Raw genomic sequence first — 23303 nt, 5'->3', positions numbered from 1 at the left:
ATAAGAAGAGGTTCCCCAAAGCTGGCCACAATCACCACCAGTACTACCACTTCTTCTAACTACCATTTCGAGGATGGAATATAGTGTGGTAGGGGGGAATGTAAACTTGCACCCTAAGTTTACAAGGATCTTCATCAAAAAATGATCGCTCAAGGCATGTTTTACAGTTTTTTGACATTTTGGGTGACTAATCTAAAATCCTGCCAAACCTTGCGAATATATCCACATGGTAATATGTTCGGGCTCGTATGAGTTTCACTTTGTAACTTCCCAATCATCTGAACTCCCGCCCATGAATTTAGCTAGAACTAGCCTTGATAGCACTCAAATTAGAAGAAACTTGAGTTTTGGCTAGTTTTGGACAATACCTAATTTTTGGCCAAAACTCCTATATAAGTGAGTGCTCGTGTAAAACCCATCCTTTTTTGCTCCTTTCTCAACTCCCTCTTGTGGAGAGTGAAGAAGCATACTTGTGAGAGCTCTCTACTCTCATGAGCTTGTCTTGGTTAAGGAGGACTAATCTATTGCTTATGTTTATGCTAAAGCATGTCTATTGCTCTCTCTCTCTCTCTCTCTCTATTGCTTACGTTTATGCTAAGGCATGTCTATTGCTCTCTCTCTCTCTCTCTCTCTCTCTCTCTCCCTCTCTCTATCTTCTTGCTTGTGTGAATGCATGAGTGTTTGCTTGAGCTTGAATGCACGTGTGTGTGCTTGAGCCTAGTGTAGGGTTTACATTAGGGCTAGCTATGCATTGCATTGAGAGCCCGCAAGTGTTCTTGCCTATGTGCTTGAACCATACTTGTGCAGTGAGAAGGAAGTGATAGGATTAGAAGGAGCTTCCTTCAAGCTCTTCTTCTCCAAACCAAGCATCAAGGGGGGCCACTCCAAGAGCTTGAATCACAAGACCTATACTCCATTGTGAGTGAAGCCTCCATGCACCAACTAGGTTGGCAAAGGTCATTTCCTTAGGAACAAATACGATTAGGATAGTGTCTACACAATAGACTACATGGCAATAGAGGCCCTTGAGATTTTAGACTCTCACCACCACCTCATAATGGCATCGCTCTTATGAAGACTCATCTTCGTAGCATTTGTGGTTATGATATGGTTCAAGTAATGGATCTTTTGAGTGAAAAATCAAAATTTAGATTCCTTCCCAAATACTTTGATCTTCTTGATGAAATTGAATATAGCACATATTAAGTACTCTAGGTGTTCTATTTTTTGTTTATTATAAATCATTATATCATTAAGGAGAACTACTATATTTTTTCCCAAATATAAACCTAAAACTTTATCCATCAACATCATAAGTGTTGCTAGAATATTTTTTTTAAAAAAAGCCCATCCATGCTTGGCATTTGGTACTTATTTCTCGCCATTATCTAGTTAAGTATATAGTAATCTATTAAGAAGCACATGCAACCATATTTTTATTTGCAAGAAGAATGGGAGAAGCCCACGATGAAGAATTTAAGCATATAAATTCAACTAGAAATGATGCATAGTAAGTGCATGAGTCTAGTAGAAATGGTGGATATATTCAAGCACAGACGTGCAAATACTAGAAATGCCGTAACTACATAAGTCTAGACGTGCGAATACTAGAAATACCGTAACTACATAAGTCTAGACACGTAAATCTGGTGAGTTTAGATTCCTAGAAACAAATGTGGGATGAGAGAGAGAGAGAGAGAGAGAGAGAGAGAGAGAGAGAGAGAGAGCACATGCAACCATATTTTTATTTGCGAGAAGAATGGGAGAAGCCCACCATGAAGAACTTAAGCATATAAATTCAACTAGAAATGATGCATGGTAAGTGCATGAGTCTACTAGAAATGGTGGATATATTCAAGCACACATGTGCGAATACTAGAAATGCCATAACTATATAAGCCTAAACGTGCGAACACTAGAAATACCGTAACTACATAAGTGTAGACACGTAAATCTGGTGAGTTTAGATTCGTAGAAACAAACGTGGGATGAGAGAAGAGAGAGAGAGAGAGAGAGAGAGAGAGAGATTGCAGACGATGAGAGGTGGCCATTGTTTTATTTAGCTATATAACACCTGGGCCCAATCCAGTTACAACACAGGCAGAAACACCACCCCTCTTCTATAAGTAGTGTAGCTTGTATGTAAGCTACTTCTTGTCGACGCAGTTAGACCAGACGGACACGTCAGCGCCGTCATAGATGACGGCGTTGCCGTCGTTCTGCAGCACTAGCTTGTAGCTGTCGTCCTTGAGAGGCTTGTCGGAGCTAGCCCACTCCACCGTGCCGCAATCACCGAGCACCAGTAAGCGGCCGTCCCTTTGCAGGCAGGCCCGCTTGCCACGCTTAGCTGTGTTGCTGTGCCAGACGGCAGTTCCAGCTGGCGACTTGTACTCCACAAAATTCCCATCACCCTGCATGATCAGAGAATACTGCCCATTTTCCGAGGTCAAGCTCTCATCCATCGCCAGCTCTTGGTCGGCGTACAAAATGGAGCCATGTTTCTTCGCCTGCTCTGCTGCCATTTTTCTGATCCTGATCTTCAGAAGGTGCTATTAGTTCTTCTTCTGCACTTGACCATCTCACCGCCGTCTTGCCTCTTTATAGGCGCAGGTGATAATTGCCTATTATGTCCGCATTATCTATATTCGCGGCATTATCTTTATTATTCCCTTTTTCCTTTATGCTCATAATTATAGCATTCGTGGTCCATGGAGAGAGTGGACATAAGATGCGGTGTATGCGCCGTATCGAACAAAGCTTGGCATGAAACACCATACCACCCTTCTCCCATGTCCCCACCAATAGCAATAATACAAGCTACAACACAAGCACTCATCACTCGAACACTATTCAAAATATGCCCACCAAGGAAACCCAAAGGTAGTGTAAAAGAAAGCATCCATTATAGAGAGAGGGGGTGTGTGTGTGAAAGAGAGAGAGAGAGAGACCCCCACACACACACAACGACCTTATAGTATTGGCAGAGACATGTGCCACACGATCTCTACCAAAGCATTATCTATGTGCTATTTATGGTTATGTTCGTATGTTCTTAAAAATCTCACCATGTTGCTACTTAATTGAAACATTGGAGGAGAGAGAGAGCTAGAACACTTGCAAGCACACACACCCACATGTGTGCATACACACATAGTACAACACACCATCCTTACAAAAGCATTATCTATGTGCTATTTATGGTTATGTTCTTAAAAATCTCACCATGTTGCTACTTAATTGAAAACATTGGAGGAGAGAGAGAGCTAGAACACTTGCAAGCACACACATCCACATGCGTGAACACACACACACAGTACACCAATCATCGGTGTACCAAATCGGGTTTGTTCTCATGATACAGTTTCTCTAGCACTATGGGGGGGTCACTGCTTTTTAAAATCCTTTTTTGCATATTATTTACTTACAAAAGGCTTCCATTTTAAAGGGGGCATTTACATATTGAATAGAAATAGAGTGTATTTTAATAATTAAAAACTCATAGATAAGGGGTTTTAAAAATACACCTTTAACACATGTGATATAGAGGGTTTATGGATAGCGAACCGGCCCTTGAGATATTGTGAGAAGGCCTGAGGGAAAGAGAACCACCTCTATAAATAGTCCTTTTGAGAGCCTTGGAATGAACAACAACCAAACATGGTCATCGCCAACTATAGCTTGAACAAAGAAAAAACAAAACAAGGACCAGAGCTAGATTGCCCTTGAACATTCACCATGTCACCAACACCCAAAACAATAAAGAGACGCGAAAAATACACAACTTGAGAATTGCTCTAGGCACCAAGATTCAATCACAGGGGCTTAGTAGGATGAGAGGAAAAACTCACACTCTCATGCCACTCTTAAACACTACCTGAGCACCTAGCAACAATATGGAATCTCACCTCTTAGTCTCCTCATCACCGAAAAGGATTGAGATTCTCTCCGAGAAAGGCCATAGAGGATATTTCTTTGCTTGCGTGTGTGTTTTGTACCCGCTTCTTCTTCGGCTCAATCCTTGGTATCTTGTTCATGTTCTTTGTGTGGGCCAAAGAGAAGCTTTCCTTGCTTGATACAATCCTTGATATAATCATCATAGAAAAAAGAAAGCTAAGTGCTAAGTTAGGATGCATGGAGAACACATCTCCCTCATAAGAGTGACGTTGAGACTGAACACGCATATACAAGAGAATTCAAACTCCAATCAATTCCAATCCCCTTCATAGTGAAACCATATACACACATTTTGTTTCATGTCACTTGGGCCAAACCAAGAAACGACTTGGTTGGCCCTCCTCTTAACCTCGATGGATTGAAGTTTCTTTGCCCAATAGAAATTTTCAGAAATGTTTTATTTAGATCGACAAATCACAGCAGATAAAGAGATCCAAAGCGCAAATATCCAATGAAGCTATCAGAGCTTCAACACATAGGATTATCATGCACACTATATTAAAGATTTGTGGAGAACCACCAGGCTGAACCTAATAATGGACAAGTGGCAATATACTTTGTTCAACAAGTATATTTCCAGGACATATAAGGAAGGCAAGTTATGTGGCTGCAAAGAGCCAAGAATGCTGGCGTTGGCATGGGTCATCCCGTCGATCGAAAGCGGGCAAGAGAGATGGGCATAGAATTGAAGCATACAAAGCCTGTGGTACTCACCACCAACGACCATGACATCTTAATGAATTTTGCAGCCGAAGGCATGACTTTAGTGACATAAGGACTCACCGTAGACACTATGGTAACTCGCGTCCATGAGCTAGAGTTGAGAATAGTTGAAATGGAGTTAGAGAATCAACGACTAAAAGGAGTATGCAAGAGATATGAGGATGCACATGCTCCTCTACCTCCTATAATTGGCGACACTTTTGCAATTGATAAGCTCACACAAACTCGTGATTTTGTAAATTTGGATTAAGACTTGTTGATATATAGACAACTTTTGTATATATCTTGGTATTCAATTTCAAGACTTGATACATGGAATATAATTTTGAGATTCTGTCTAATGTATCGTTTATGCTATTCTTTTCCCCTGCTATGTTTTTTTAGTCTTTAATGCATGTTATGTTGTCTTCACTCTGTCAATAGTAGGGACTATATCATCCACATTGGAATTAGTTGAATCAACCTCCCATTCGTTCTCAGACTCTGAACCTTGGTCTTTAGAAACAACCTTGTGCGTTCGTTTTGGATGTGGCTTCCCTTCTGCATGTGTAATATGAGTTGCAATTGATGACGACCTATGAAGCAGTCGCATATTACAAAAGCAGTACACTAGGTCTCTTGCCCTTGAAGCTTTTAAACGATTACGCCTCTTAGTATGAATGAAATCATATGCAGACCAATTTCGCTCACAACTGCCTGAAGATGTTGCCACTGATAATACCCTTCTTGCCACATGTTGAAGCTCTACTTCATTAGAACCATACTCATTCCATCGAACAAGTGAACTTAAGCATGTAATGGCATCTAAACACCACTTGTCACTAAACTTTCCCTCTCTACCAAAAAACCGTATGCGACCATAAAATGCACGTTTTCCATCTTCCCCAGGCAACAGCTGGGGCACACACAAAGTGGAAATTTCGAGTCACCTCATCATTCTTTGTTTGATCATGCAATTGAAACGAAGGATCTAGCATGAATGCAGCGCCATGTAGGAGAGTGTGCATCATTGCCCATCGTCTTTCTGCACAATTGGCTATCTCTTTACGCTCTACAAGCTTCAATTTTTGAAATGATTTTACCTTGCATATTGCTTCAGACATGAGCCAGTATACTTTACCAAGTACAAATTTGTCACTGTCCACAACTCTTAGCAATTCTACAAATGGCTTAGTGACACTCACAATTTTGTCCACCTTGACCCAAAATGCATCTGAGCTGATTGTTGCTGCGCATTTCGTTGCTGTAAGTGCATGCATCTAATGCTTAGTGACCCATCCAACCTATCGTCCATCTGCAATTGTTTCCCTCAATACATCTCCCACTTCCAATAAACGTTCAAGGACATAATAAGCAGTAGCAAAGCATATAGCACAAATATGCATAATACTTTTTCCGACCTTGTGCGAAAGAGTACATACGTAAATTGATGCTCCCTGATGCACTTAGCCACATGATGTGCCTCTACTAAAGTAAGTTTTGAAAAACTCATTTTCCCTATATCCTTGAGGAGTAAACTGACTGAGTGTGTAGCGCAAGGAACCCATGTAATCTCTTTGTAGTTCTCTTGTATAATCATCCCTGCTTCTTTATAGTTAGAGGCATTATCAGTCTTTATAGATGTGACATTAACAGGTCCTCCAACATGTGCAATAGCCCTCTCATATATCTTTGAAATATACATGGAGGTTTTCTCTTTAAGAGATGTATCTATTGCATCCAAAAACACTGACCCCCTTGGACATATACACATGATATTTATTAGAGGCCTCTTCTTGCAATCTATCCATCCATCAATAGCTATGGTGCATCCGTAGGCAGGTACATAATCAAGGACAGAACACTTCAAGCTTTGCTCAAGTCCACCTTTGACTTTGTCTAAGTACTCTGTGCACATCTTATTGTAGTCCAGAAAAACAAACCCAGGCTTTGCAAGAGACATCAAAACATCTTGAAATAAGGGATTTCTCATTACATTCAAAGATATCCTACAAGCAATGAAAGCTTGTGTACATTTCAAGTGCAACTCTAGCATTCATGACTTATCAAATGCACTATACAGAGTTCCTTTCTTTGATTTGTCCATGCTGTTAGAGCATCCGTGTTCCTGAGAGCCTGCACTCACATTGTATCTATGTTCTTCGTCCATCAACTGTGAGTGTTGTGATGAGGAGCCACCCACATGTTGTAGTACATTCACGAAATTGCTTGGTGCATCATTATGTCTTGTAGTAGACGTAATTTCAATACTGTAACCTCCCCCCCCACTTTCCAGAGGCCTTTAATTTCTGAATATATTTGGAAAGCTTTACATGTACATTAGAAGGTGGATTACGACAATGATTCACGTTAACACCCATCCCTAGTAGATGCTCTTTAGTTCTAGTTGCGCTAGCATGGAACTCATGCTAACATGACTTGCATCATACATGAGAAGTGTTCTTTCCAGCTTTTAATTCTTCAACATATTCCCACTCATTACCACAAGTCATTTCAAATTACAAGAATTTGTAGAATTAACCAAAATAATAATAGGGGAGATGCAAAGATATATGCAAATTAATTAACAATATACATCTGTGTACGCACTACAATCAAATATCACCATGGACAATTAATATCTAAATTAGTGTATCCACCTCCAACACCCAAAGTAGTATTGGTGTGTCCACCCTATTTTAGCACCACAATCCACTAATACCCAAAATAGCGTGTCCACATTCAACACCCAAATTAGCGTGTCCACCTCCAACACCCAAACTAGCACTGGCGTGTGCATGCTATTTAATGTCTCGATGTAAAGGATAGGTATCCACAACTAGCACCCAATTTAGTTCTAGTGTGTGTACCACATCCTGTGTGTAGCCTAGAAGAGTACAAATAGAATCGGGAAAAATTAACCCTAAAGTTTCCTGTATATATAGAGAATATATTTCGATCAAATAATATATTTATTCGATCGAATACAACCTGTAAAAAAGCGAGTCAACGTCTAAAGGTGATGTGTCATCGTATAATGCAACCATTTATTTCTAAGGGTTCACCAAATACGTGATTATACAATTATTCACGTATAGTCGTATAATGTATAATGCAGCTTAGGTGGAAATGTAACTCTCTTTTGATCATTACACACACTATCTAAAGGATTGTAAAGATCCTTTTGTTGGTTGATATCATTATTATCTTCAATTTGCTGGTTGACATCACTTCTATCTTTGATTTGTTGGTTGATATCACTACTATCATCGATTTGCTTCACCTCATTGCTTTGCTGAACAACTGTAGAGTAAGGAGGTAAGACTAATCAAACTCAATAGTAGTCACCTAATATTTTGAATTAAATAGACAAAATTAATAAGAGAGGTTGAAGGAGATCTCTACCAAGGTATTGTTTCTTCATGAGACCTATGACCCTTAGGCCATAGGGCTTTCTAGGTCCATGATAGGTCCTAAAAGGGGACCACTTGGCCATATGTATAAGATATATACAGCTTGCTAGCAAAGAATCTGTATATCTTAACCCTATGGCCGAAGGGCCATATGGGTTGCTAGTGGCAAACATTGGGTTTTCTCATTGATGTGGTCTCCTCTACATTCCTATGTCTGGGTGGCCATACGGGTTCCATTTGAAGGACACTCAAATACAGACCCAAATGATTCAAGATATATACAACTTGTTAGTGAAGAATCCCTATATCTTGACCCTAAGGGCCATAGGGGTTGCTAGTAGTCACTCAAACATTGGGTTTTCTCATTGATGGGGTCGCCTATACATTCCTATGCCTGGGTGGTCATTTGGATTCCATCTTCTCCTACAAGGGCCTATGAAAATGTGGCCGTAGGGATATCATCTTGATGGGGTCTCATCTAAAGGGCACTCAAATATAGACCCAAATGATTCAAGATATATAAAACTTGTTAGTGAAGAATCCCTATATCATAACCCTATGGCCTAAGGGGTTGCTAGTGGCATGGTCACTCAAACATTGGGTTTTCTCATTGATGGGGTTTATTAAACATTCCTATGTCTGGATTAAAGATCACTCAAATATAGACCCAAATGATCGAAGATATATACAACTTGTTAGTGAAGAATCCCTATATCTAAACCCTATGGCCTAAGGGCCACAGGGGTTGCTAGTGGTCACTCAAACATTGGGTTTTCTCATTGATGGGGTCTCCTATACATTCCTATGTCTAGGTGGTCATATGGGTTTCCTCTTCTCCTACAAAGGGCTATTATTGGGTGGCCATATGGGTATCCTCTTGATGGGGTTCCATTTGAATGCCACTCAAATATAATCCCAAATGATTCAAGATATATATAACTTGCTAATGAAGAATCCCTATATCTTAACTCGATGGCCTAAGGGCCATAGGGGTTGCTAGTGGTCACACAATCATTGGGTTTTCTCATTGATGGGGACTCCTTTACATTCCTATGTTTGGGTTAAAGGCCACTCAAATATAGCCCCAAATAATCCAAGATATATACAACTTGTTAATGAATAATCCCTATATCTTAACCCGGTCACACAATCAATGGGTTTTCTCATTGATGGGGACTCCTATACATTCCTATGTTTGGGTTAAAGGCCACTCAAATATAGCCCCAAATAATCCAAGATATATTCAACTTGTTAATGAAAAATCCCTATAGCTTAACCCTATAGCCTAAGGGTTTTCTCTTCTCCTATAAATGATTCAAGATATATGCAACTTGTTAGTGATGAATATCTTGACCCTATAGCCTAAGGGCCATAGGGGTTGCTAGTGGTCACTCAAACATTGGGTTTTCCCTTCACGTTTTAACATGAAGAATACCTATATCTTGACCCTACTGCCTAAGGGCCATAGGGGTTGCTAGTGGGTCTCCTATACATTCCTATGTCTCTGTGGTCATATGGGTTTCCTCCTCCTACAAATGATTCAAGAATTCCTATATCTTGACCCTATGGCCCTTAGGCCATAGGGGTTGCTAGTGGGTCTCCTATACATTCCTATGTCTTTGTGGTCATATGGATTTCTCTTCTCCTATAAATGTTTTAAGATATATGCAACTTGTTAGTGAAGACTCCCTATATCACCCTATGGCCTAAGAGGGGTTGCTAGTGGTCACTCAAACATTGGCTTTTCTCTTCTTCTACTGGGTGGCCATAGGGGTATCCTCTTGATGGGGTTGCATTTGAATGTCACTCAAATATAGCCCTAAATACTTCAAGATATATACCACTTGTTAGTGAAGAATCCCTATATCTTAACCCTATGGCCCAAGGGCCATAGGGGTTACTAGCGGTCACTCAATCATTGGTTTTTCTCATTGATGGGGTCTCCTATACATTCCTATGTCTGGATTAAAGGCCACCCAAATATAGCCCCAAATGATCCAAGATATATACAACTTGTTAGTGAAGAATCCCTATATCTTAACCCTATGGCCTAAGGGCCACAGGGGTTGCTAGTGGTGGTCACTCAAACATTGGGTTTTCTCATTGATGAGATCTCTTATACATTCCTATGTCTGTGTGGTGATATGGATTCCATCTTCTCCTACAAGGGCCTATGAAAAGGTGGGCATAGGGGTATCCTCTTGATGGGGTCCCATCTAAAGGCCACTCAAATATAGCACCAAATGATTTAAGATATACACAACTTGTTAGTGAAGAATCCCTATATCTTAACCCTATGGCCTAAGAGCCGTAGGGGTTGCTAGAGGTCTGGTCACTCAAACATTGGGTTTTCTCATTGACGGGGTCTCCTATACATTCATGTGTCTAGGTGGTCATATGAATTTCCTCTTCTCCTACAAAGGCCTATGACTAAGTGGCCATAGGGGTAACCTCTTGATGGGGTCCCATTAAAAGGCCACTCAAATATAGCCCCCCCAAATGATTCAAGATATATACAACTTGTTGGTGAAGAATATCTACATCTTAACCCTATGGCCTAAGGGCCACAGGGGTTACTAGTGGTCACTCAAACATTGGATTTTCTCATTGATGGGGTCTCCAAAGGGCCATCAAACTCAAGCATATCCTATTATCCCTTTTGATGGGGTCTCCAAAGGGTCATTACACTCAATCATAATCCTATAGCCAAAGGGTCATAGGGCTCACCCTGAAATATTTCTTATTGTAATAAAAGTCTCTTTTCTAGGCCCATAATACACAATTATAGGTATAGGAATGTTATCCAAACAATCAAGAGAATCCACAACTTGTTTGAGTTAAAAAGAGTCCCATATGATATCATTCATAGTCCTTTAGTCTTATGGTGACCAAAGGGCATTAGATCTATTTAAGTGTATATTCATTCATGGGCCTATGGCCAAAGAGCCATAGGACTCAACAAAAAATACTTATTATAGCTATAGATATCTCTTTTCTAGCTATATGGCCAAAGGGATATACAATCACATCCTTATGGCCTAAAGACCACATGGCTATAGAAGAGAGTTCTTTAGAATGTTGTTTCCTTTACAGTGGCCATAATCATAAATGTAACACATATCCAACAAAATTGTGATCTATAATTATCTTTCAAACTTTATAGATACTCATGTATAACTTCAAAAAGATTCTCACACTACTTTAAAGAATAAAACATAATGTCATTCAATTACAAATCTCGCACATATCACTTGCAAGAATGACAATACCATAGTCTTTTACTTGGTATGATCGCAAACAAGACACTCATTCTACGATGCATTACATCAAGAGGAACTCTCGCATTTCTTTGGTGTGTCACATGAAAAAAATGCACAAGACCTAACTTTTCCCTAGCTAAAACCAATTTCAAATTACCATTTCAATGGTTATTATCATCCAAGAATATCTTTTGGACATTCCATATGATATTTGAATTGGGAAACAAATCATATGTAGTCTCTGGCCAAGGTAGATTTATCTCCGAGCGACCTTTAAGATCCTCTGCCAATGCCAACACTACACTTTTGTGAAGCTCACGAGAGTAGTGCAGCATAAACCAAGCACGCTCTGCTTGTAAGGCCTCACTTAAGACAGGGACCCCGTGGACGACGGACGATGACGCATAGTCCCGACCCACAAGAAACTCACCCTAGGCACACTAGCGAGCATAGCACGCACTCGAGCACTGTTACCTCCCGATGCGGGGTTGTGTGGTGCGGACGCTATGCCCTACGGTATGACTAGTGGTTGAGTCGCTCGGAAACGGGAGTGCCTCCCCTCCATGTGGTGAGGGTAGAGCGGGCCGTCCCAAGTGAGGCCACTCAAAGGGACATGGGGAGTCCCTTGGATGTGTAAAGAGCTATGTGATTCAAGATCTTCCGCTGCAAGTCGAGCCGCGGGCCGTGAGCCGGGCTGACCCGAGTGAGCCATCCCAAAGGAGGCCACTCTACTTGGATGGAACGCAAAGAGGCGAGGCGAGTTTGATCCCAACTCGGCCTCACCACATGGTGTTAGAGGGTCCCGAGTACATGTGGGCAGAAACCTCAAATCTACACCCGTGACACTTGGTATCAAAGCCGTGTTGAGCTCTTGGAAAGGAAACGACAACCCGAGACGGGAAGCCATGTTGGAACCGCGAAGACGGAGCAGCATCGATGTAAAAAATAGTTTTCAGCGGGGACAGCAGTGCGGTTCGCCGAGGTATAGCCGGTGGAGTCGATGGTCCGAACCGCGGTCCAGCCCCGGTGGTCTAGCCGGTGGAGTTTGAGCCGCATTCCAACCGGTGGAATTTCTATCCGGTGGCTGGTGGTGCTTGGGTAGTTTTCCAGCCCGCGCCAAATTTTCGTAACTATAAGGCAGTAGGTGCTCCCTCAAGCCGCATGAGACGGTGTGAGCCGAGCGGGCCGGTGAGCCAACGGGGAGCCGAGTCAAGCCGGCATGTGATGCGTTTGAGGTGAAAAAGGGAGTGTCCCTCATGGTGAAAAGTCCCTCCCAGAGGGGGGGCAAAATGAAGAAAAGCAGTATGTGGCCCGAAATGGGGCCGTGGTCTGAGCCGGTCCGCCTCACTAAGATGGGGGGTGGGCTGAAATTTTACATGGCTGGAAATTTTCAGCCCTCGAGCATGATGCGCGGGGGCTCGAAACATGGTGAAGATCATGGTGGGGGTGTGCCCACCATGGCCGGGCATGAAACCGATGGAGTTTCTATAAAGTTGACCTGCCAAGCTAGGGGGCAACTCAACATCTTATGGGCCGAAAACTGGACAGTTTTGAGGGCGAAACCTTGCCGGTGAGCCAGTGGGGCAGATTTTGGCAAAGTAGCCGGTGAGCCCAAAGATGGCTTGAGGCGAGCCAGTCCCGGCCCGAATGTGACCCGAACCGAGCCGGGGGGCTCTCACATGAAAAGTGTGGCTCTTCGGGGGCTGTTTTGGGAGTCGAGCGACATCGGCAATGTGAAGCGAAGAGGGAAACCCAACATGGAAAACGGGTGTCCCGGAGGGTATGAAGACTCGCCGACCTCTCAAGTGCAAGCGAGGGGTAGCATGAAGGAAAGCCATCAACCGAGGCTCTCAAGTGAAAACGAGGGACCTCATCTTCTACATGAGATAGCACCGAACAAGTGGCTAGTCTCCCGGATGAACCGGGCCCTTGTACATGCGACCTGTGGAGTGATGCATTGTAGGCCGTCAAGCCACCTAAGAAGGAGCCGACCTGCCGAAGGAAACTCAAGCAAGTGAGCCACCTAAGGAGAAGCCACTTAGCGATGAGATGCGCCTGCGCCACCTAAGGAGGAGCTGGGTTGCCAAGGATTTTGCGGGGCTCATCTCAATGATCAACGAGCGAGACCTCGCCTCATGAGCAAAAACTAGCTTGGTTTGAAAGGCATGGCAGATACATCCCGAGGAAAAATTTTCCAAGGGAACGCAAAGTGCTTCAAGCTTGTGTGGCACAAGCTAAGGGGATGAGGGGCAACTCACCTCTTCTATTCTTGCAAGCATTATGAGCTCAAGGGTTCGTGGAATCCAATGAAGGTACAAGGGAGTTTGTTGAGACTCTGTGGAGGCGAAGCAAAGGTGGAACGATCAAGGAGCTTGGAATCAACCAGCCAGCGGTGGTGGTCGAATTGCCGACATGAGGCTTAGGAAAAGCACTCCCCAAGCAAGGCCAGGAGCTGACTGGTGATCAACGTGCAAGAGCTGAAAGCGGAATTGTAGCGCCTTGGAGGGAGGACGTGTGGTCAATACTCCCCTCGGTGCCTCGCGAGAAGTCAGGTGTGAGGAACGCTCTTATCAAAGGCAAAGATCAGAAAAGTGTACAAGAATGCATGTATCTATGACAAAGCAAAATGGAGCCACCTGTGGAGGAAGCGCTTGTTATGGGACGGGTGGCTTATCATAAGGAAGCTCGCAACTTGGAATGGGACTTGTTGTGGGGGTGGTGTCATGAAAGAGACAGGAAGTCAGCCGCCAGCCAGAGAAGGGATGGACCAGCTCGGTTCAAACAAAGGATGAGAGCCGGAGACTACCCCCTTCATTCCTCAGAAAGGAGGACCTCAAGAAGAAAGAACCATGGACCTGGATCCAAGCAGTGGGATCCGCCTTAAACAGGGCAAGGTCGTGGGATTGGATATACGTTAAACTCCTCTACCCACCACTATGCCAAAAGTGAGTGGGACAATAACGTGGGATTGGAAACACGTAAAACTCCTCTACCCACCATCAAAGATGAAGATGAGTGGGCATCATGCAACACCGAAGGAAGGAACGGGTGAGGCCAAGAGAGCCAATAGTCCCTTGACGTCTGGGTGAGCCCAAAAGTGGCAACAGTCCCTACAGGTTTCAGGGCGAGCTCAAGATGAGAAACATTCCCTCAAGGTTCTGGGTGAGGCCAAGAGAGCCAACAATCCCCACAGGTTTGGGTGAGCTCAAGAAGGAGCAACAGTCCCTCAGGTGACGGGTGACCCCAAGAGCGGTAACAACCCCAGGGTGAGCCAATATGGCAACAATCCCTTTATCATGGATTAAGATGGCTGGTTCTAAGAGGGCCCTGTTGGTCAATTCGGCATAGCAATGCCTAAAGCTACCTGTTAGCCAGCAGGTCTCAGGGGATATTGAGATGTTTCACCCACACTCCTTGTTTGAAGCAATCTCTTTAGCACTAAATAGTGAAAAGAAGCTTAGGGGTAATCGCATGAAGCAAGAGCATCAAAATTTTAATCAAGGCAAGAGGCTTGCTTCATCTTTTATAAGTGACAGGTATAATAAATTCAAGCATCCCTTCTTTAAAAGAGAGGAAGCACAACCACACTCTTGGGAGGACAAGAAAGCAAAAGTCATCAACAACAGTCAAGGCAACCACAACGGTTTTAACGATCAAGGCGCTCATCCTAACTTCAAGAAGACCAACGGCACTTCCAACCAAAGGGCCGAGGACCGCTTGAAGAGGGTAAAGTGCTTCAATTATTATCGCCTAGGACATTATGTAGACAAATGCCCAATGAAGAAAGAAGAAAAAGCTCACCCTCCTGCTCAAGTCACCATGGTCGAAGATGAGCCTATCCTAGAAGAAGAAGCGGATTTGGAAGACAACGACGACTACGATGATGATTACGATCCAAACTATGAGGGTAATGACGATCAAGCGAATGAAGGTAACCCTAAACCCTCATCCATTTCACCTTACACTCTTTTAAAAATCAAAGGTATTGTGCAAGGAAAAGAAGTGAGTATTTTGTTTGATGATGGAAGTAGCCATGATTTTATTTCGAATCGCATTGCTAAATCTCTTAATCTACCTCTTACACCATCTGGATACAAAGTTAAGACTGCTTTCAATAACCAAAAGTACAATTGCACTCAACAAGTGGAAAACTTAAAGATTTCAATTGAGAACTCTCAAGAGTGTACTTTTCTTGTTGCTCCATTACATGGGATAGATATCATCTTAGGAATGCCATTTTGTCCATGAATTAAATCCTAAGATTGATTATAGCAATCGTTCTCTTACTTTCATGTATGAAGGTCATCAAATTTGTTTACATACTGCATTTGAAAGTGAAGATCAACCATTACTATCTCACACTCAAGCTAAAAGGGCCATTCGCAAATGAGATAAAGCATTTCTTGTGTACATTAATGAAATATCTACTGCACAAGAATCACATTGTAATGATGCACAAAAAGATTTTCTTGCTCAATTTCAAGAGTGTTTTATGCATGATTTAACGTTGGTTTACCTATGTCTCGACCTGAGGACCATAGCATAGAGACCATTCATGGTAGCGCACCCCCTTGTCGAGCTCCCTATCGCGTAAACCCTCTTGAACAACAAGAGATTAAGTCTCAAGTTCAAGAGATACTCAACCGAGAGCTCATAAGACCAAGTAGTTCACCATATGGGGCACCCATTCTCCTTGTCAAAAAGAAGAATGGTACATACCGCATGTGTATAGACTACCGCGCATTGAATAAGATCACTATCAAGAATAGGTTTCCTATTCCACGTATAGATGATCTATTGGACAAGCTTAAGGGGGCCACCACTTTTAGCAAGATGGATCTAAAATCGGGATATCACCAAGTGAGGATGACTAGTGAGGATATTTATAAGACTGCGTTTCATACACAAACCGGTCATTATGAAATCCTTGCCATGCCGTTTGGCTTGACAAATGCACCGGCCACCTTCACAAGGATGATGAATAGGATCTTCATAGATCACCAAGACTTTGTTATAGTGTTCTTTGATGATATACTAGTCTTTAGCAAATCCGAAGAGGAACATAAGAAACATCTTGCTAAAGTGTTCCAATCACTCAAGGAAAATCAACTTTATCTTAACCCAGAGAAAAGTATGTTTTTCCAACAAGAAATTGAATACCTAGGTCACATAGTATCTAAGGAAGGGATAAAGGTTGACCCAAAGAAGATACAAGCTATCAAATCATGGCCAAGACCCAAAAACTTGCATGAACTTCGTTCTTTTCTTGGTTTATGTAGTTTCTACAGGAAATTTGTGCGCAATTTTTCATATAAAGCTCACTATCTCACCTTGTTGCTAAAGAAGAATACACCTTACACATGGACTAAAGTGCAGGATCAGTCTTTTCAAGCACTTAAATACGCTTTAACACATGCACCAGTACTCCAATTACTTGATTTTAATCGTCCCTTCTTTGTGGTTGTTACTGATGCTAGTGGAAAAGGTTTGGGTGTTGTTTTAATGGAGGATAACCATCCACTTGCTTATAAAAGCACAAAATTTAGACCAGCACAGGTTAAGTATAGCACTTATGATAAGGAATTGTCTGATGTAGTGCATGCACTTAAAATTTGGAAGCATTATTTGATGGGTACTGACTTTGTTATAAAAACTGTTCATCAAAGTTTAAAACATTTATTCTCATAGCCATTGATTTCAGATAGGCATATTAAGTGGGCCGCATTTATTCAAAGTTTTCAACCAATTCTTCAATACCATCTTGGTCAGATGCTTTGAGTAGAAAGCCAACTCTTAATCACCTACTATCGGTCATTCATGGTATTTCATTTGAATCTATGCGTGACACTTATGCACTTTATGATGATTTTAAGCATATTTGGACTCAAATGAATCAACCCAATACACAATCAATTGTTGATTACTCTATTCAAGACAAATTTCTCTATTTTCAAAAGAAATTGTGCATCTCTAAACCATTTCGAAACCCTCTCATAGAGAAATTGCATAATCCACCTTATGCGGGCCATAGAGGTGTAGCAGCCACATTTCAAAATCTATCTCGTGACTTCTTTTGGCCTCTTATGAAACAAGATGTCAAATCCTTTGTTGCTAAATGTTTGATTTGTCAAAAGGTTAAGTCTACCATAAGCAAGAAGTTAGGGTTACTCCATCCACTCCCTATTCCCGAGAGACCTTGGGAACATATTTTTGTTATGTTGTTTCCTCTAACGATGCATAAGCATGACATGATTTGGACCATCATAGATTGTTTTAGCAAACAGGCTTATTTCATTCCTTGTAATAAGAAATTGTCTGCACCTCAAGCCGCTAACTTATTTTTGAAGCATGTGTTCACTCACCATGGGTTAGCTAAGGTAATAGTATCTGATAGAGATTCCACGTTTTGTAGTGCATTTTGGCAAACTTTATTCTCTAATCTAGGTACTACCTTAGACTATTCTACTACATTCCATCCACAATCCAATGGTCAGAGTGAGATCACTAATCGCACAATCATTGATTTTCTCAAAGCTTATGTTCATACACAACCAAAAAGGTGGGATGACTACATACACATTTTGCAATTTGCATACAATAACACCACTCATTCTGCTACTAGAAAAGCACCTTTTGAAATAGTATATAGTCACACACTCCCTACACCTGTTACACGATTATCAAATACTATTCCTGCTGTTGCTGACAATTTAACTGTTGATTTTGATAAAATTTATGCTAATGTTCATGCTGCCATTTCCCACTCACAAGAATTGTTTACTCGTCAAGCTCATAAGCACAGGAAGCCTTATCTTTTTAAGACATGAGATTATGTGATGCTTCACATTCAAAAGCATCGTATCAAAAGTGTTGACACTAACCCCTTTGTGAAGCTAGCACCACGATTTTATGGACCTTTCAAAGTAATTCACAAAATTAATGATGTTGCATATCGTCTTGAATTGCCTAATCATTGGAAGATACATAATTCTTTTCATATTAGTCTCTTGAAACCTTTTAAGGGTACTGTTCCATCTCATCCTATATATGATGAAGCTCCTCAATTGGTGGATCAAGAGGAACAACTACTCCCTGATGCTATAGTAGACCATGAGACTACCACCACACGTGTTGGTTCTGTGTATAACCATTATCTTGTGACTTTTAAGAACCATCCTAGAGAAGATGCTAAATGGTTTCCCTAAACGTTTTTCCGTACTTATCCCAAACTTCTGGACTCTTATAATCACACACTAGATAGTTGTGAGTGAAGCAACTGAGGACAGTTGCTATCCTAGGTAGGAGGGATGTTATGGGGTGTCCGTACCCTCCTAGTGCGTAACATCCATGGTTAATGGGCGCTATACTCTTATGGATAGCTAGATTGAATTGATCGATTTACTGTTTGTTGTTGGTGTATTGAATACTAATTGTGTGTGATGGACAACTGTAGGTTGGAGAGAGTGATAATGAAGTGAAGGGCAGGATCGCGGTGGATGGCGGGAACACATTTTGGACGGCTTACTAGCGGCCGAGATTACCCAGATTTTTATTATGACTATGGTTAATAGTCACTTGTAAATAAATACCCTAAGAGGGTGCACTTGTAAATAGCCTTGAGATAAACAGATAAGACATACAATAAAAATAGGAGCTTGCTTTTGGGATAAAAGCTCCTTCTTGTAAATAAAGAAGCCCCTTGTCATGCACCCTAGTTTTGGCACAAAGGGCACCCTTTAATATATAAATACTCAAGATGGAAAGGATGCTGCCATTTGGAGGGGGAGATTGAACCCATTCTTGTGTTGATGCTTTTATTTGATCTTTACCCTATGTTACACCCTATGCATGGAGATTTCAATTGTTATGCTTGATCTTTGTGCAATCTTGTGTAAGTTTGTGTGTACTTGAGGGATCTTGTCCCTTTCAAAGTTAGTGAACTTAGAGTTTCCTAGAGAACTATGCAAATTTAATAGTATGAATTTTCTTACTCAGAAATTACCTCCTTGGAGTTTTTCGCTCTCGGAAGGTTGACATACCCAAATTTGAGTAAGAAATGAAAGTTTCTCTTCCAAACTATTGTGGATAAGGAGAAAGAATGTAAGTGGAATTAGCAGAAAAGGAAAAAATGTGAAAACTTTCCACTCCAGGAGCACCCAACGGATAAGAGAGAATGTAAGAAATTTAGCAAGTCCTCAAAAGAGGGGTAAAACACATTTTTAGCACATTCTCAGCCAATCAAATAAAGAACTACAAGAAGAGAGGCGCCTCTTGTTGCTAAAATGAGCCCTACATAGTCACCTGGCCCTCTAGAGGCTAAAATAAGCCCTACACAGTCACCTGGCCCCCTAGAGGCTATATAAAGACCCCCTACCTACATCATTGCCTAACCCATATGGAAGAGAAATCTTGTTTGGCAACCTCTATTTAATCATTTTTGCTAGTAGGAAAACGTAATTTATCATTTTTCACTAGTAGAATATGTAATTTTTCTCTTTTATTTATTCAAACTAGAGATTCTTTACTCTAGAAACATAAATACTCACTCCTCTTTACATGGATTATATATATATATATATATATATATATATATATATATATATAGAAAAAATGCTTAATTTTATTTTTAATTGAGAAGGTAGTGTCGTTATAATGATGAAATTTCGGGAAATCTAATTAAAGAGTTACTTTAGAAAATTGAGTAGGGGACTAGGAGAAGATAAATAGATGTGTAATTATGGAATTTAAAATTCTAAAATTAGTGAAAAAATAACATAGAATTTATGGGGAAATTAACTAAACACTTAATTAAGCTAAGAGGATTTGTTAATCACTTCCTCTCACTTAGTATAACCTAGGATAAATTTCCCCTTAATTTGTGAATTAAGAGTATAGAGAATTTTCTAATTTAATGAGCTTTTAGGAATAAATTTATTAGGGAAATTATTTAGAAGAGTTGGAAAATTATGAAATTTGGAACTGAGGCCTCTTAACACCTATAATATTGATTTGCTCCTTGGTGCTCAATATTGAAATAGACATAAGCTAGCTTGATCTCTATGTCCTTCTTCTCTTGTAATGAATTGATTCACTTGAGCCTTAGATTTGTCACCTTGATTTGCTTTAGGATTATATCTCACTATTTGAGATCCAACATTAGACTGACTTTCATTACCCTTGAATGCTCCTTGCGGTCCTCCAAATCCACCTATTTTTTGATGTGCTATTGCTAGAAGTTCCTTTGGGAAAGATTCATAAAATTCTAGAAGCTAGAGGATTAGTTCGATCTGAGAAGCCTTTATTGGGGTTAGGTTCTTGGTTAAAGTTCTTGTTAGGGTCCCAAGAGTTGTGAACATTTGAAGGATTTAGGTTTGAGGGTTGACGTAGATTAGGGTCTGGAGGACAATCTCTAGCACAATGTCTTGGATTAAGACAATTAAGGCACAAATTCTCTCTAAAGGCCTTCTCTTTAAGGAAAATAGGTAGCTAACTTATCTCCCATTGAGGATTAGATTTGAAGCTGGAATGATTCCACTTAACATCCCAATTTGGTAGAGGTTCCTCCTTGCACTTCTTGGTTAAATTCACTTCTTACTCCATTGGCTTCCCACCATCCAATACGTCTATGAAAGTAGCCAATCAAAGAGATTGCAAATGAGAATTCAATGGAGGGTTCAAAGCTATAATGAATCTAGCCACCTTGACTTCTTAAGTCATTCTTGGAGGTGCATATTGCAATAAGATGAGGAAGTGATGATAATATCCCTCCAAATCATTAGGGGAACTTTGAGGTCATTTTTTTTCCTTTTAGCATGTAGAGAGGGAGTGCTCTTAGCCAATGAGAGGAGAGCTTACGCTATGGAATATTTCTTTTTGAAAATAAGAAGTGCATTTCTTTTGCTAATTTTATTTAGGGGAAAATTCGTGAAAGGGTCTTTTTCATGTCAGAAGCTCACCTTTTTCCTCCTCTAGCTCTTCCTTTTTCACCCCCAAACCATCATGACAAATGTCGAGCTCAGCCTTCTCTCTTCACGAGGCCACCTACTTTCTTTAGAGCCAAAAGCCCCCCCCCCCCCTCTTTCTCGCCATTTTGAATTTTGTTGTTCCCCCTTCTCCTTCTCTTGCTCATTCTTCTTTTTCATTTTTTGGCTATAGAAAACTATGCTAGATCTAAACGTCCTAGTACCTCCATTGAATATATATCCACATATAATACATTTGATATGTAGGAGGGTAGATGGATTCCTATTACCATAGCTAAGGGTAGTTGGATAACTATGCAACAAAACAGGAGAAAGAAACAGGTAACCACCAATCCATTCATTTCGTGTTGGAAAGGAAGAGTGAAGGATTTTAGACACGGCTCAAACATGAAGACAATCAAAGAGGTGCTGGTACAACATGTTTTTATGCATACCATCTTCAACCAAATACCTGGGATCTTCCTTTACACAGGCCTAACTATAAGTTCTCTTTGCATGTTAAAACTAAAGTTAGATTTATGATTTTATATATTTCTAGCATTTAGCTTTTGATTTTGTAGATTTATATCCCTCCAACTTAGAGGAATGGCAGCCAGTGGAGTGTATTGTTGATATGATTGATGTTTTTCATGCCTCTGTTGGAGAGAAACTCTATAAAGGAAGAACAAGAGGGTCCCTTGCAGAGAATGATGTGTTCTTTTATGACCATTTCTATGTCTCTCCTAACTCACAAGGATCATGGGGTTCTCTGACCAAGCTTCCACTTCCTAATTTTGGGTGTGAGGAGTGGCCTTTACCAAATTCTAGCACAAGTGAATGCTATAGATGTAAGCTATTCAATGAACTTCAGAGATGTATGAAACCTAATATTGCCAGTAAACAGAGCAAAATTGTCCTCTTCATGCCTATCCTTGTGTTTGTAGACTTCTTCTCTAATATTCAAGCTGGAAGGTGTAAAACTTTGTTCTAAGTGAGAAGCTTACAAGCAAAAAATGTTCTTCAGTTTGTTGATGAAGGCTGGGACACAAAAGTAGTTAGTGGAATCACATGTAAGGTGCATCAAGAGTCAATTTCTTCCAAATATATGGTTGCTACACAAAACTTCATTTTGACGTTTTATTATAGTAGATGGCACCATGTGGGTGGTGTCCTAATCCCTCTAGACCAAGACATGGAAGATTTTGGCGTGAATCCAGTCATTGATCTTGATTTGTGGCTTAACAATGAAGTTATCACTATTTTAAAGATAAGGGCCATGTGTACATTGCAAAACGTGAGACAGAATCTTCTAAATGAAGAAATTGAATTGCCAAAGTCATTTTATTTCAAAGTGGATGACAAAAAGGCAAGTTTGTTTGACACTAACATTAATGTTGTTAACATTTCATACTAGTATGCATATCTTCTTACTTTACACTCTTTGCAGGTCTCTAAAAGGAGTGAAAGGAATATAAGATGCAAAGACATCCAAAATGCTGCTGTTTAAGTAATTAGGTAAAAGAAACATGAAAACATAATCAGATTGATTTCTTCAAAGACTTACATATCAAATTACTTTGAATTATATTTACAAGTGCAAACTTTTGTTTGCCTTTTCTGTAGGAGATTACATATCTCGGATTAAGAAGGTTGCTGGAGATTACTATCAAGGATTTACAAAATGCTGGAGATATAAAAAAAACTTCCACCTAAATGTAACCCAAAAGGGAAAATGGATGTACAAAGTATTTTTTTAATGAGAAGAGTCAATCTATTTCTTGTGTCTTGGACTCATCCTGGTAGAGGCAGGTATTGGCTTTGAAGGGGTGCTTGGTGGTGTTCTCTCTTCTGCCTTTCTTGCTTTCTTCTTTTGCTTCACCTTCTTATCCTTCTTCTCCTCCTCTTTCTTCTCCTCCTGTTGTTGTTTCTTCTCCTCCTCCTCTTCTTTGTCCTCCTCCTTCTCTTCCCTCTCCTCTTCTTTGTCCTCCTCCTTCTCTTCTTTCTTCTCCGCT

The 23303-nt window shown here is 40.8% G+C and overlaps 1 protein-coding gene and 1 pseudogene across 1 annotated transcript; one reads left to right on the top strand and one right to left on the bottom strand.

Annotated features, from left to right (window-relative positions):
• Window positions 1–2147: 2147 nt before the first annotated feature.
• Window positions 2148–2522, bottom strand: LOC148023359 (mannose-specific lectin-like). Its single transcript, XM_087695370.1, has one exon. It carries the CDS (start codon window positions 2520–2522, stop codon window positions 2148–2150), a length of 375 nt encoding a protein of 124 aa, XP_087551496.1.
• Window positions 2523–15148: 12626 nt separating this feature from the next.
• LOC148023358 (uncharacterized) lies at window positions 15149–22798 on the top strand (annotated as a pseudogene).
• The last annotated feature ends 505 nt before the right edge of the window (window positions 22799–23303 follow it).

The sequence above is a fragment of the Lygodium microphyllum genome, chromosome 16 (assembly GCF_053477565.2).
Source record: "Lygodium microphyllum isolate KBCC chromosome 16, Lygodium_microphyllum_v1.1.10, whole genome shotgun sequence".
Classification (NCBI taxonomy): Eukaryota; Viridiplantae; Streptophyta; class Polypodiopsida; order Schizaeales; family Lygodiaceae; genus Lygodium; species Lygodium microphyllum.
This window is presented reverse-complemented; position numbering and strand designations above follow the sequence as displayed.

Excerpts from the sequence above, each read along its gene's own strand:
- LOC148023359 (XM_087695370.1), bottom strand. The coding sequence starts at position 2,522 with ATGGCAGCAGAGCAGGCGAAGAAACATGGCTCCATTTTGTACGCCGAC.